The 14,604-nt window shown below is 31.8% G+C and overlaps 1 protein-coding gene and 1 long non-coding RNA gene across 2 annotated transcripts; one reads left to right on the forward strand and one right to left on the reverse strand.

Annotated features, from left to right (window-relative positions):
- Positions 1-1,194: 1,194 nt before the first annotated feature.
- LOC123660220 (protein phosphatase 1 regulatory subunit 7-like) lies at positions 1,195-6,113 on the reverse strand. The gene is made up of 6 exons (XM_045595320.1): positions 5,890-6,113; positions 5,560-5,791; positions 5,038-5,166; positions 4,033-4,195; positions 3,555-3,863; positions 1,195-2,568 (listed from the first exon to the last, which is right to left on the reverse strand). The coding sequence occupies exons 1-6, from the start codon at positions 5,894-5,896 to the stop codon at positions 2,395-2,397; spliced, it is 1,014 nt and encodes a 337-aa protein (XP_045451276.1). The 5' UTR covers positions 5,897-6,113; the 3' UTR covers positions 1,195-2,394.
- Positions 6,114-11,309: 5,196 nt separating this feature from the next.
- LOC123660264 lies at positions 11,310-13,305 on the forward strand. Its single transcript, XR_006744156.1, has 3 exons — positions 11,310-11,495; positions 11,649-11,800; positions 13,032-13,305. It is a non-coding gene; the product is annotated as an uncharacterized LOC123660264 (long non-coding RNA).
- The last annotated feature ends 1,299 nt before the right edge of the window (positions 13,306-14,604 follow it).

The raw sequence follows: 14,604 nt of genomic DNA on the forward strand, positions 1-14,604 counted from the left end.
AACGAATTTATTGTACTGTTTCTATTCTATTTATTATATAATATAAAATGTAAACTTCCTAACTTCAGTGGCGAAGTATATCACAATGCAATTGTATTATATAAAATAACATAATTAACTTTTTAAACGGAATTAAAACAGCGTATTATCGTTAAATTGCAGTAAAACAGCGAATTCTAATCTGGGAAAATGTCACTTGACTAATGACAACTTGAGTTTGAGTCACAGAGCACAGTAATCATACAGTAATACTTAGTTACTATAAGACCAGAATATAAGTGTATAATCTATGGTTACTTACTGTTCGAGTTGACGTAAAGCTGTAGCGCCAACTTCAAAGTTCAAACTGTTTGTTTTTTAAGTTTTTATACTGTTTTGTTATAGACAAAATTGTGCCTAGAAAAAGAGGAAAATGCGGAAGCTGATAAAGACCGAACATGAACTAATTAGACGGAACCCAAAAATTGCATTACCGTACCGTAGTTGAACGTAACGTTGTAGCCTGTAGGTACTTTATATTTAACCTTCCGACTTCCGAATCGATTTTTTTAATGTATGTTACAGAACTTGATTGGGTGGACCGATTTCGATGATTATTATTTGTTAAATTGGTGCTTGCTATGTAGTCCCATTTAAATTTAATTGAGATCTGACTAGAAGTACTTTTCGAGTTATATCTAGTAAAGCGTATTTACTTGACTACTTTTTCGTCGATCTATGTTGTATTATACCGCAATTACCGTATAACTTTTCACTGGGTGTACCGATTTTGATGATTCTTGTTTTAATCGAAAAGTGATGCTTGTCATGTTGTTCCATTTAAATTTGATCGGATGACTATTTTTTGCCTAATCTTTGATAACGCGATTTACTTGACAATTTTTTCTTGTATCTACATTCTATTAATTTTAGATGTAATTGCAGTCGCTTTTTTTTTCGTTTGCTAGCAAACACAAGTATTAAGAAATACTCTATTTCATCTATAAAGCAGTATTTCATAAATAATTACAGAAAGTAATTTCTGGAATATATTCGCAATCAAAAAGCAGTTATCGACTAGCACTGCCGACATTGAATAACAGAGTAAAATAAAAAGAGTAAATTTTCTTAATTACTATTATTGCGTAATAATTCGGTTTTTTCTAAATTAAGTTTCTTGTTTAAAAATGGAGTAGGTAAAATAAAAAATATGTGGTTTTTATACTTTTTTTTATTACAAATATATAACATACAACAATATATTTACACTTGGAAGTTAACTTTACTAAAGACACTGAGGGGCTGATCTCGAACATCCATCTTGTGGACAATGTTGCCGCTGGACTCCGAGACTGCCTGAAAATGCAAGTCTGCAGTATTTGTTGAAAAATCTAATATGTACCTATATAATTGTTCGTAAAAGTAGTATTACAAATATATGGTCAATATCATTAAATTACATTTAATGTACAATTAATTTGTGAAAATAATAACACGAAAATGCAATTAATTAAACGTTTTCTTAATGTATATGAATGTATAGTTAATTTTATGATTATTACTATATTTAAAAGTAGTAATTTTTTGGAAAAAAACAGAACTACTTTATTCTTTTTAATACATATTTTTTTATTTTAAAAAGTATTAGTGTTATCAAACTTTTTCCTTAAAAACGCTTGTATAGGAACTCTGGGTAACTTTAAATGATGTAAAGGCATGTACTATACAATTGTAATTTTTCAAAATGTTTATGTACTTATGGAGAAGTATGGACGGACTTTGATGAGAAATAATTTGTTCCGTCGGGTAAAGATACATTTTAAGGCAAGGCATTTGTGATTTTGTACATTGTACATATAGTTATATGATGAATGATGAGTTTGAAATGTGCAAATGACGTCTCTGAGTGTAACTATAAAATAATAATAAACGAGTTTTACAAACATACATACACTTAAAATAGTTATGACTCTAATCATCTAATGCATAATGTCACTGCATTATTGTGAACATTGATGGCTTGTAATAAATCTAGCAAACAACCTACTAATGAAAGTTATGTTGTTATAGTTAAATTTGAATACATATTTGTGTGCTGGTTGTTACTTCAACACCCTTATTCACTCCTTCAATGTGTCTCAGACTGTTTACAAATAATTGTAGTTTAAATGCATAAATTGTCAAACTCACAATGTTAAAAATTTTACAGTAACATATAAAACTAATGAATCTTACATCAACTATTTTATATGATAGATGATACTAATACATCAAAGTAAACTACAAAATATAATGACCAAAAATTACACAAATATCGGTCAAAACATGACACACTAATAATTTTGACAAATAACACATACACATACAACAATTTACAATGTAGAGTTAACCAAACTACGTGTTTAAATAAATTTTTTATCTACACAAGGTTGCATCAATTTGCTGCAGTGAGGGTAGAGTGAGTTTCAATTTTCGTCGGTAAGCGGGATCCGAGGCGATCGGATTCCTTTCTAAATATATAGTTGCCAACTTCTTATTCTGTTGCAGATAATCGACTGATGACCATTCTGATACTTGGTTATCATTTAGCTGAAAACAAAAAAAATACTATATATACAATCAACAAACAAACATTGAAACACGACTTAAGCGAGGCACTTTTTTCATCAAATAAATAAACAAACGCTTCCCAGTCAACGGCCCAAAGTAGGATTTTCTCCTGTGTCCGGGGGTCCAACAGCGACTAACATCTATAATACAAATGTCTGCCATGAGCGGGTTTCGACCGCGCGACCGCGTGATCGCTGCGTCAACGCGTCGTCAAACACATCGTGCGATGTCAAAAATACATTGTGAATTAGTGTAGAATAAATAATAACAACAGACTACAGAAAACGAGTTACAAAATGATTACTCAAACACGTAGTACATTTTATATCACTATGACTGTACAAATGTTGTATATGAGAACAATTTGATATGAAGGTCAAATGAATAAGACATTATTATTTTTTTAAACATTTGTAAATTAATCTTGTTTGTCTAAATTAAAGAATGGAATGAAGTTATAGCAGAATAAAGCATAGGCAAAACTAAAAATCAATTTATATGCATATATATTCTAGCTGACCCCGCAAACGTTGTTTTGCCATATATGTTATTAACCCCCTTAATCCCCCTACCCTTATAACTTAGGGGTATGAAAAATAGATGTTGGCTGATTCTCATCCCCACCCAATATGCAAATATTCATAAAAATTTTGTGAGCATATTGGTGTGCAATTCGGTCCAGCTGTTTCGGAGGAGTATTGTAAATTGTTGTACACAGGCCGAAGACGAGCAGCAGCGTCTTCGGTGCGACAAAGCCAGCCCTGCGGTCACCAACCGGCCTGCCCAGCGTGGTGACTATGGGCAAAACACATGAGTTCACGTTATTTTTGGCGTAAACTTGTGGAGGCCTATGTCCAGCAGTGGACTGTATAGGCTGTAATGATGATGATGAGTAAATGAAAGATGTATAGAACAGTGGGAGTTAGACTACACAGGATTTCTAAAAGAATATTCCGCAAACTTACCCATAATTCTTCCAAATCACTCATATGGCTTACATTTTCAATGGCTGTAATTCTATTAACAGCCAAATCTAATGTCTGTAGTTTGACTTGATTTTCTAGATTTTCTATAGTAGTCAGACCATTCTCAGAGACGTACAAATGTTCCAAGTTAGTTAAATGTTCGAGATTCTCTAATTTTGTGATGCGATTACTTTGAAGCACAAGTATTTCTAGATTTGAAAGGTCATCCAGGTTTTGAATTTTAGTTATTTTATTTTTACCTAGATAAAGTTCTTTTAATGTTTTTAATCCATCAAGGTTTTTTATTTCCTGCAATATTAAAGAATATAATACTACTTTAAAATACATAGAAAAAAAGTATGGAAAAAAACAAATTATAAAATAACTAGCTCTTTAGTGATTTTGTAACTAAAATATTTAAAGACTACACTAAGTAATTGAAAAAAAAAAATCATCAAAGAAATGTATAAACACTCACTCTTATACGATTATCTCCCAGCTCAAGTGTCTCCAGTTTTGGAAAATGATTAACATTTTTAATTTCGGTAATTTTATTTGAGCTTAAATAAAGTTTTCGTAAGTTAAGAAGATTTTCTAAACCAGTGATTTCTTTAATTCTGTTGAATGACAGATCAAGGATCCTGAAATATAATGATTATATATATATATATATATATATATATATATATATATATATATATATATAATATATATTAATTAATGTTTGTATAAATAATGTTAAAATTTAATTTTTCTCTTAGTTTCAAACAATCCAAATACTAGATAAAAATATTGTTTTATAATTTTATATAATAAAACAGTTACAAATAGTTTTAGAGAGAACATAAATACCAAAATGATTGTATTAACAGTTAACTTCAATAATACAATTATTACTATTAGCTAATAAAACTTATATTATGTGCTGTGTGGCTACGACACTAAAGAATTTAGCCACCCCCTCTCTTCCCGTGGGTGTCGTAAGAGGCGACTAAGGGATAACAAGGTTCCACAACCACCTTGGAACTTAAGAAGCCGACCGATGGCAGGATAACCATCCAACTGCTGGCTTTGAAATACACAGGCCAAAGACGGGCAGCAGCGTCTTCGGTGCCACAAAGCCAGCCCTGCGGTCACCAACCCGCCTGCCCAGCGTGGTGACTATAGGCAAAACACATGAGTTCACGTAATTTTCGGCGTTAACTTGTGGAGGCCTATGTCCAGCAGTGAACTGTATAGGCTGTAATGATGATGATGAATAAAACTTATAACAAATTGAGATTAAATTTTATTCAAAGCATTCTACTCGTTTTTAACACTACAAAATTTAAAAAAAAAGCCATAGGAATACACCAATCAGGTGACTCATTTAAAAAAGACCTGTTTGTTATGAAATTGAAATCTAAAAAAAAAATCAACAAAGAAGGTATAGGATGACTCATTAGAAAATACCAGTTCGCTGTAAAATTTGTATAATACTCACTCCAAATTGACCAAACTATCCAAATTCTCAATGACAACAATTTGATTGTCGTAGAGTTCCAGCTCTACCAACTTAGAAAGTGTGTCGAGACCCTCAATCTTCTTTATAAAATTCCATCTCAGATATAACCTTCAATTTTTACGATATATTACAAAATATTAATAAAAAAACAATAATATTTAGATATGTATGTGAAAACTTTTTGTAGCAATTGAATTATTTACACAAATAAATGATCTTAGTACAAAGTTATTGAGTTTCTGTTCTTTTTATCAAGAACCAAATAAGACATGATATCAATATTACTGTAATTTCATGAGAAATCTTTAAGTTGAGCTCTTATAAGAAATTTCAAAAGTAAATCAGTACAGTTTGCACTTTTTTTTTTACATATTCTTAAGAAAAGAGAAAAAAATGATGTAAGTGCTATTTCGAAAAATGAGTCAACGTTGTATAAACTAAATCATCATAAAAATCTGTAAAAGTGTTTTATAAAAGGTATCAGGCCAATATCAAATTTACCTTTCTAAATTTCTCAATGGCTCTAAGTTTTCAATTTTTCCAATTCTGCCGTGGTTAAGGTCGAGGATCTCAGTGTTTTCGTTGACCACGATCAGCTCCTGGGTGCTTTCCTCGCCTGGAGGGGGGGTCACTGGTGGAGGAGGCGATGAGTTGTTCTCTCTCCCATCCTCAGTTGTTTCCATTTTGTGTATCATATCAAGTTCGTTGTTGGCCATTGATGCATCTTGATTATCTAAACAGTACCAGGTAAATCCATAAATTAACACCGGTGATTCATATAAATATTTTACAGCCGGTTTAAACACCATTATACACAATTCGCGTATTTACCTGCCATTATTCTCAGATATAGAGATGATACCTTTGATGAACCTTAAAAGTATATTTCAGTTTATTACTTGGTTACGAGTTATAAATGTTTTAATACACTTTTTTCAATAATAATTATGCAGAGTACAGAGTATACATGTAATTACTAATTATGTTTAACAAAAAAGTCTGACAGATTCAGGACAGTTTGTTTATTAATTTGACATATCACGTTACAATGATCGCAATATGCAAATAAGAATTTTATGTCATTCACTAAACATTTTAATCAATCTTCACCATTTCCGCTTTAGACCTTTAGTGATAACCTCTGTAAAAATAGAATATATCATTAACCTTAACATGCACTATGATAGGATTCTAATTTAGTTGACGTATAAAATTAACAACTTTTTAACATAGATCAAGTAAAAAAAGGTAGATAACGCACCTAGAACAGAAAAGTGAAGCCACTTTTTTAAAGATGTGTGAGTGAGTGAAGTGTTGACACCTTTTAAAAAAAGTCCCTAAAATTTTTATTAAACAATTAATTTAATATAGGTAAAATGGGTATGTGAAAATAAAAACCTGTTTATAGTTTTAAATAAATTTACTAAAAATAAAACAAAAAATCGGTAGAATAATAAAAAAATATATTCGTAAGATAATCGTATGAATGGACACTTCCTATCCCCTCTGTTTATCTCTTTTCAGTTTGCAGTCGGTTTTTTTAACTATTTTTCTTAAACCTAGAATCCTTTATGTTGGATAAGTTTTTTAAATTTTTGTCGCTTAGAACTCAGAGTCATCGTCATTGTTTGCATTTTACTAATATGATGTAGTCTTATGTTCAAATATTTTTCAATCACTAATCGTATAAAATTGACTTTATGCGCATGGCCAGCATAATCGTGGTCATTTTCTCAGTCTTACAGCCGCTACCCATTCACCTCTTATTAAAATATTCGTTGGAAACCTAAAACCATGAAATTTGATAGTAAAATATGGGTACCTAGTTTACTCAAAAATTGTAAAAAGTTAAAACATAAAACAAACGAGTTAATAATTCATAAATATATTTTGATTTTTTTATTTTCAATTTATGTAACATAAAATGACACGAGAAAAAAAACAATAACTATGTCTACTTTTTACTTAATTATTTTTCTGGTTACGTACAATTTACTTACCCACATTTTGGGGGTATTGAAAAAAAAAACTACTGGCAACACTCCCGTGGTACGTCATTTCGTGACATTGAAATTATAAGTTCCGAATAACCTCAATATTATTTTGGAATAACAATAAATTTAAAGTTTTATATGTACTTACGTGTGAAACGATATTCCTTCAGATTTTTTGTTTACTTTGGTATTGTTTTTGCACCATTTAATCACACAAGACGGCATTTTATAAGCAAAGTTACTGTATGAAGCCTCGTGACATACTAACGAAAATGAGCGTAGTTTGATGCATATGTGTGCGTGAGCGCGTGTATTTACTTGAAGGAGCCGAGTTTTGTGGCTTCACTAACAACAAAGGCCGCGCATTATCTACTTTTTTTTACTATATCTATGCTTTTTAAGATAAAATATTACTATTTATATATGTAGTTTTTTAATATTGGAAATGAATTCCTTTTTTGTACATTCTGATCGTGTAATAAGCCTAATTTTGTATTGGAGATATCCTACCCTTAAATACACAATTTGCATCAAAAGTCAACTTCAAATGTCAATCAGATTTGTTTCAGTTCAATCTCATTTTTTTTTTTTTTTTTTTTTTTTTTTTTTTTTTTTTTTTTTTTTTTAATTTTGGCATCGCGCGGTTTGCGCATATGCCACTAACAAAAGCAGGGAAACGTTTATCAAGATTTGAAAGGATATTACTCACGGAATTGGAAAAGGATCAGATAGGATTACTATGATAGGATAAGTATACGGATTTATAATTTCAAATTATTATCTAACAGGAAAATAGATAAAGCTGTATATATATCAGGATTAGAACATGAAAGAAGAGATTTGATAGAAGTAGGAAATGGTACACGGATGGAGACCAGATGATTATAAAAGGAAAAAACGTCATTCAAAGGGCAGGTAAAGAAAATATGATTAAGATCACCCACATCCCCACAAGCACACAAATCTGAATCAATTAAATTAAACCTGGCCAAATGTACAGGTGTGCATGCATGACCCAATCTCATTCGAATAATTGATGAAGTAACTTGTTTACCAAACCTCAGAGATGAAAACCATGGCTTACTAGGAATATTAGGTTGTAAAGACTTAAAAAATTTCCCCTTGATCCTCCCACTAGTTTCCCAAGCTTCATCCCAAGTTTTCTTGAGATAGAGCCTAGGCAGCGTAGTCAAATCATGGCAGTAATTAATGTAAGGATGAATGTCACCGCACACCACGGCCTCATTAGCTAGACGATCAGCTACAACATTACCAACAATATCTACGTGTCCTGGAATCCAGGCAAACATCACGACATATCCTCTTAAAACACAATTATGTAAAGCAGTTCTAATATTAAATATTACATATATATATATTAAATATTACATATAGATACATGGGTTTAGATTGAAATGGATATCTTTGAATCGCCATTAAAGTGCTTTTAGAATCAGATAATATAAGGGTTTTTTCTAATTTCATTAACAAAATGTATTCTAATGCTTTGAGGATACCAAAACATTCCCCTGTAAAAACAGATGTTTCAGGAGGAAACTTAATTTTTTGGACTATATTCAATTGTTTGTGATAAACACCAATTCCAACATGAGAAGTATGTTTCGAAGCATCAGTGTAAATGTGATGCCAATTGTGGAAATTATCGTCTATCACAGAATTAAATTCATAATTAGCACTAACGATATTTCTGTTGATGCCCAAGTTCAAACAAATATTAGGTGAGATAGTCAAACTTTCAAAACTACAGGAGAACAAAGGAAGTGAAGGACAACGATAAACAGATGATTGAATGGACATAAATTTTCGAAAACTAATTATTAAACAGGGTAAGGACTTATGTCTCCAATAAGCGGAGGTGTTAACTAATTCTGACAATAATTTGAGTTTATTAAAAAGTGGATGATTAGAGTTCTGTACAAAGCGGAAGAAGAATTTGTCTGCTAGATATTGTCTGCGTAACTGTAAAGGTGGTTCACAACATTCAACTTGCAGGGCATTAATAGGCGTAGTCTTCATAGCCCCAGTAATAATTCGAAGAGCTTTAGCTTGTATGCTATTCATTTTGGAAAAACCAGAAGAACAACCGGGTTCAAGAAGAAAGGTACCATAATCTAGTACACTTCTAATAATAGCATTATATATTAATTTTAAAGACAAAGGATGCGCTCCCCACCACACTCCCGAAAGACATCTTATTATGTTTAACAACCGCTCGCACTTAGCCACCACATATTCCGTATGGGGAAGTCCAGTGAGTCTTGCATCGAGATAAACACCTAAAAATTTAACATTATTTTTCACTGGAATTATAATATTATTGTATTTAATGAGGACGGGAGGGGGTAATCGGCATCTAGAAAATAATACTATTGTGCTTTTTGATGGTGTAAGTTCTAAATTATTTTGGAAAAGCCAGTTCTTTAATTGATGAAGGGAAGAATCCAGAGCAAATTTAGCATTATCAATGGACTTATTTACATTATAAATTAACAAATCATCTGCATACTGTAGTACCTTAACATCGTTGCCCAATGAATACTCTAAATCATATGTATAAATATTATATAAAATCGAACTTAGGACTGATCCCTGCGGGATACCTTTCCAAACTATTCTAGCAGGTTCATTAGAATCTCGCAGGGTAATTGAACGCTCTAATAAAATGTTCAAGATAAAATGTATTAACATAAATGGAACTTTTAATTGATTGAGTTTATGTTTTAGAATTGGGAGGGAAACATTGTCATAAGCAGAGCTTATATCTAAAAAAGCTGCCAAAACAGAATTATTATTAGAAAATGCCAGACGAATATCTGTAGTGAATATCGCCAGACTGTCTATGGTGCTTCTGCCTCTGCGAAAACCAAATTGATTTTCTGATAACAATTTATTACTTTCTATAAACCACTCTAACCTATTTTTAATTAAATGTTCAGCAATTTTTAGAACAACAGAAGAAGGTGCTATGGGTCTATATGATGAAGGATTATCAGCAGGTTTATTGGGCTTTAATATAGGAATTATCTCCTGCTCTTTCCAATGCGGTGGAATTTTTCCAGATTCCATAACAGAGTTTAAAATATTCAAAAAATATAGAAGGCATGTATCGCTCATATGAGTAAAAAAAGAATACATGATACCATCTTTCCCGGGTGTAGAATCCTTAACATTTGTTAAAACTCCTTTCAATTCAGGTAGTGTAAAGGGGGCATTAAGAACGTCGGAGGTATAATTGCAAATATAACCTGTGGAATAAGTGAAACTGTCACCGATGTCATTGACATTTTTAATAAATGTGTTTAGTCGTGGGTCGTAACGTCTTTTATGTGTAATCGGTTATACGTAGTTTCGTGGATACGCGTAACTAGTTTCGAAACTGCTTATTTTTCGAAACTAGTTATTTTTGTATACAGTATCAGTACGGGACGGCGACGTCATATTACTTTTGTTTGTATTATGGTTATGAAGTAGTTATGTGTTATAACTTGTAATACATACGAATGCCGTTACGTGCGTTAATATTGATGGATAGTATAATTAAATTAAATTCCCTTCATATTTTATCCAGGCTTACGACTGGCTGCAAAACATGTTATTTAAATTACTTTTTGATTTTTGTATAGTCATAATAATCGATGCAGGCGTATTTAGAAGTTCATTTGATTTTTTATGTACAGTTTTTAATTATTTTTCGAAATACATACATACATACATATAATTAAAAATACAACAAAAAACCCATACTATTTTAGTATATACTTCAACACGAGACAATAACATTAATCGTTAATAATTAATCACTCGTCAACTGTCTTAACTTAATGCTAAATAGTAAATTCGAAAATATTTAAAAAGAAACACGACCGAAATTAAAATTTCTTTAAAAAAAACTGTGCGTATTAAAATAAACTTAAGCTCATAGTCAATTGCGTACAAAATCCCATGAGCATATTCGAAAACAAAGATGCATCTATAGTACTTATAGCCATCTCTTTTTATCCTACGCGTAAGCGTATCTGCGTATTGTAATGATTAATATTAGTAACCTGTTACGTTATTAGGCAAAACGCTTATGCGCCGGTCGTTGTGTCAAGTTTTTGATAAAACTGCGTACGCAAAAAAACTGCGTACGTAAAATAATCGTTACATTCGTATCGGCGAAACTACGTATATAGTTATTAGCTTCGTAACTAGTTACTGAAACCGATTACGTTAAATAACGCCCACCGCTAAATGTGTTATCATGAGCTCTATGTGAAGAAGAAATCGGGCTATAAATTAGTTCTGGTTGAGGAACAAAGGAAGGAGCCAAATTATCCAAAAATTGATTAGACAAAGTAGACGGTAGACTGGGGGATGAATTCTTGAAAGCTGATCTGAAACGTTTAATATTTTGCCAAACAAAAGATGGTTTAACTTCAGGTGAGATAGTTTCACAGAAACTTTTCCATCCTTCCCATTTCTTTCTTTTGAATAATTTTTTAGTGGTAATAATAACATTATTTAATATTTCAAAATTTTCTTCTGAACTTAATAAATTATAATTTAATTCCGCTTCCTTCCTTTTTTTGACAGCCCAGGAACACTCACTATCCCACCAGGGAGGCAATGGAATATTATTTGAAGAAGGCTTCTTTGATGGAAAAACTTCGTCAGCAGTCTCAATAATAGCATGTGCAAAAGCTTCAGAACTCCGATACACATCACCTTGGCTTAAGATAGAAAGAGTTAAGATCTTATTATCTAGGGTAGCTTTGTATAAATCCCAGTCTGCGCTAGCCAACTGATATTTAATTCGGAAAGAAGTTTTAGTTTTATTAAAATTTTTAAAAGGTAAATTTATTAAAATGGGGAAGTGATCACTACCATAAGTGGAGTTTAAGGTTTGCCAAATCAATAATGAGGCTAAACTAGGTGAAGAAATGGAAAGGTCAGGAGCACTTTTACCTTCATTAATATTGGTTCTTCGTGTAGGAGTGCAATTATTTAAAATACAAAGATTAAGTGAATCTACAATGTCCAACACTTCATGTCCATAGTTATTATTATTTGAACTACCCCATGACTGGTGTTGAGCATTAAAGTCACCTAAAACAAGTATAGGTTTGGGAAGAGATACTAAAATATTTTTAACTTCTTTTAAAATTTGAGAAGAAGGATAAGGAATATATATAGAGACAAAGCAAATGTTATATACAATGATAGCAATGATTGAGAAATTTTTATCATGAGAAGTAATATTTACAAGAGAAAAAGAAAGAGGATGTTTTACTAATATTGCAACACCACCATAGCCATCAGATCTATCTTCTCTAATACAAGAATATCCTTGAATTTTAAAGATGGATTTAGGTTTTAGCCAAGTTTCTTGAAGACATACTATGGTGGGATGATACTTATTAATAATATGGATAAGATCACTTTTCTTACTATTTATACTACGACAATTCCACTGAATTGCCTTGGCGTAACTGTCCATTATGACTAATATAATTATTTATAATTTCCATTATTGGTTGGGCTACGTTGGACGGTTGATTTTGATTTAAAATATTTAATAAAGTAATTATAAGTTCGACAATAGATTGTTTAGATGAATCATTTGTTTCATTGTTAAATGCACAACCATTTTTAGGGGTAGGCAAATCAAATTCATTTATGATAGCATTATGAGCCTTTACATCGTATCCTGTGTTTGATGTTAAATGTTGACGAGGTTTTAAAAATACAGTTTTCTTATAGGAAACATTTTGAAAATCTTTATTATTATTTATATGAGTTTTGTTGATGACAGAGGTTGAAGGAGTGTTTGGGGAAGTTGCTACAACATCAGAATATGACTTGGTTATTGTGGGGAAGATTTTGGATGCCTCTGCATAAGAAATACTATTTTTAGCCATATGTTCTTTGATATTTTTTTGTCTTAAAAATTCTTTACATATTTTATTTGTTGCATAGTGGGAGCCATGACAAATACAGCAAAATGCCTCATCTTCTGATGTACAGCTGCTTCCAAAATGACCGTCCTTACCACATTTAAAGCAGCGAGGAGTTGATCTACACATATCTTTGACATGTCCATATCGACAACATTTAAAACATTGTATAGTAGGGTAAATATATAAGTCTACAGGAAAAGAATTAAAACATATGAAAACTCTTTTAGGAAGAATTTGGCCATCGAAAGTCAGGACAACTGTTTCCGTATCAATAAAACTGGCTTTATTATCAATAAATGTTTTCTTTTTTAGTCGCCTTGCTTTTAAAACACTACCACAACCTGGGGGAACAGAAACATTCTGGATCACCTCTTCTGTAGACCATTCTTTGGGAATCCCTCTTATAATACCCATTCTAGAAACATTAAATGATGGAATAAAGGCTTTGAATTTATTACTCGAAAGCTTAGTATCGCTGGTAAAGTTATTAGCGTCTGAAAAATTTGTAAATGTAAGAGAGAGCCTATTTCTGCCAATTCTCTTCAAACTTCCATTTAGAATATTTTTAAATGAATTATTTTTAAGAAATCGACCAAAAGAGACAGGGTGAAGTGTGACATTTTCATCTGGAGACACTTGTTGTTTTTGTATATGGACAACATATGGTCCAATATCTGAGGCTTGGTAAAGGCGAGTTGTAGTAGTTGGGATTTTTGTATCAGACATATCACCTTGACCACTAGTGGTCAAGGTAATATCTATGGAAGGATCACAATTATTTTCATCATTTACACAAGAACAGTCGCTCTCTTTAATTATCTTGCCATGACGCTTTCGTTTTTTATTACAGTGTTTACAAATTCTTAAAACATTTGTACGCTTTCGCGGTAGTTTCGTATTATTTACAGAGCTAACATCCGTATCCATGGATGATTCGCAATGATCGATAGTTACATAATGTGATACCTGCGGGACTGTGCCCCCAGGATCGGGAGGTTCGTCTCCCATGGAGAGAACAAAATAAAAGAATTAAAAACTTACCCTACGAAGAAATATTTACACTAATTACAAATTCAAAACTAAAAAGAACTAAAATAACAAATATTTACACTACTTTACACCTATCTGAACCATAAAAGATTTTTTTAAAATTTTAAAATACAAAAAAACACTCCCGCTCTTTCGACGTTTCCCGCGCTTTTTTCATTCAATCTCATTCCTTACTTCCTCAGACAGTCTTCCCTCTATAATAAGTTACTCTATGACTTATATACTCTTTGACTCTATGCTTTGCATGGTCTTTGCCAAAGAGCAAAACGGAGGGGAGTAGCAATGTACAGGCGTTCCCCTCTGTCAAGGTATAAGGCCAAATGGCCATATGCATACAATAAAACTAGTTGCAGCCGCACTAATCACTAGACTAAATCTAGTTGCGCGATTGAATCAACGTCCTTCAAAAGATACCAAATTGTTCTATTTTTTGCTGCAAAAAAAGATCTGCCACGTCAAATTTACTAAAACATGGCGTTACTTTTCATACGTAAGTATTTTTTAATCACATTATTACTTATATACTTCTTTTAAACCTTTTT

This window comes from Melitaea cinxia, chromosome 15 (assembly GCF_905220565.1).
Source record: "Melitaea cinxia chromosome 15, ilMelCinx1.1, whole genome shotgun sequence".
Classification (NCBI taxonomy): domain Eukaryota; kingdom Metazoa; phylum Arthropoda; class Insecta; order Lepidoptera; family Nymphalidae; genus Melitaea; species Melitaea cinxia.

What these genes read in the sequence shown, in the direction of transcription:
- LOC123660220 (XM_045595320.1), bottom strand. An exon ending in CCATTGAGAAATTTAGAAAG is followed by an intron (nt 5,167 to 5,559) that starts GTAAATTTGATA and finishes TAAAAATTGAAG; the next exon opens with GTTATATCTGAGATGGAATT. An exon ending in TGGGAGATAATCGTATAAGA is followed by an intron (nt 3,864 to 4,032) that starts GTGAGTGTTTAT and finishes TTAATATTGCAG; the next exon opens with GAAATAAAAAACCTTGATGG.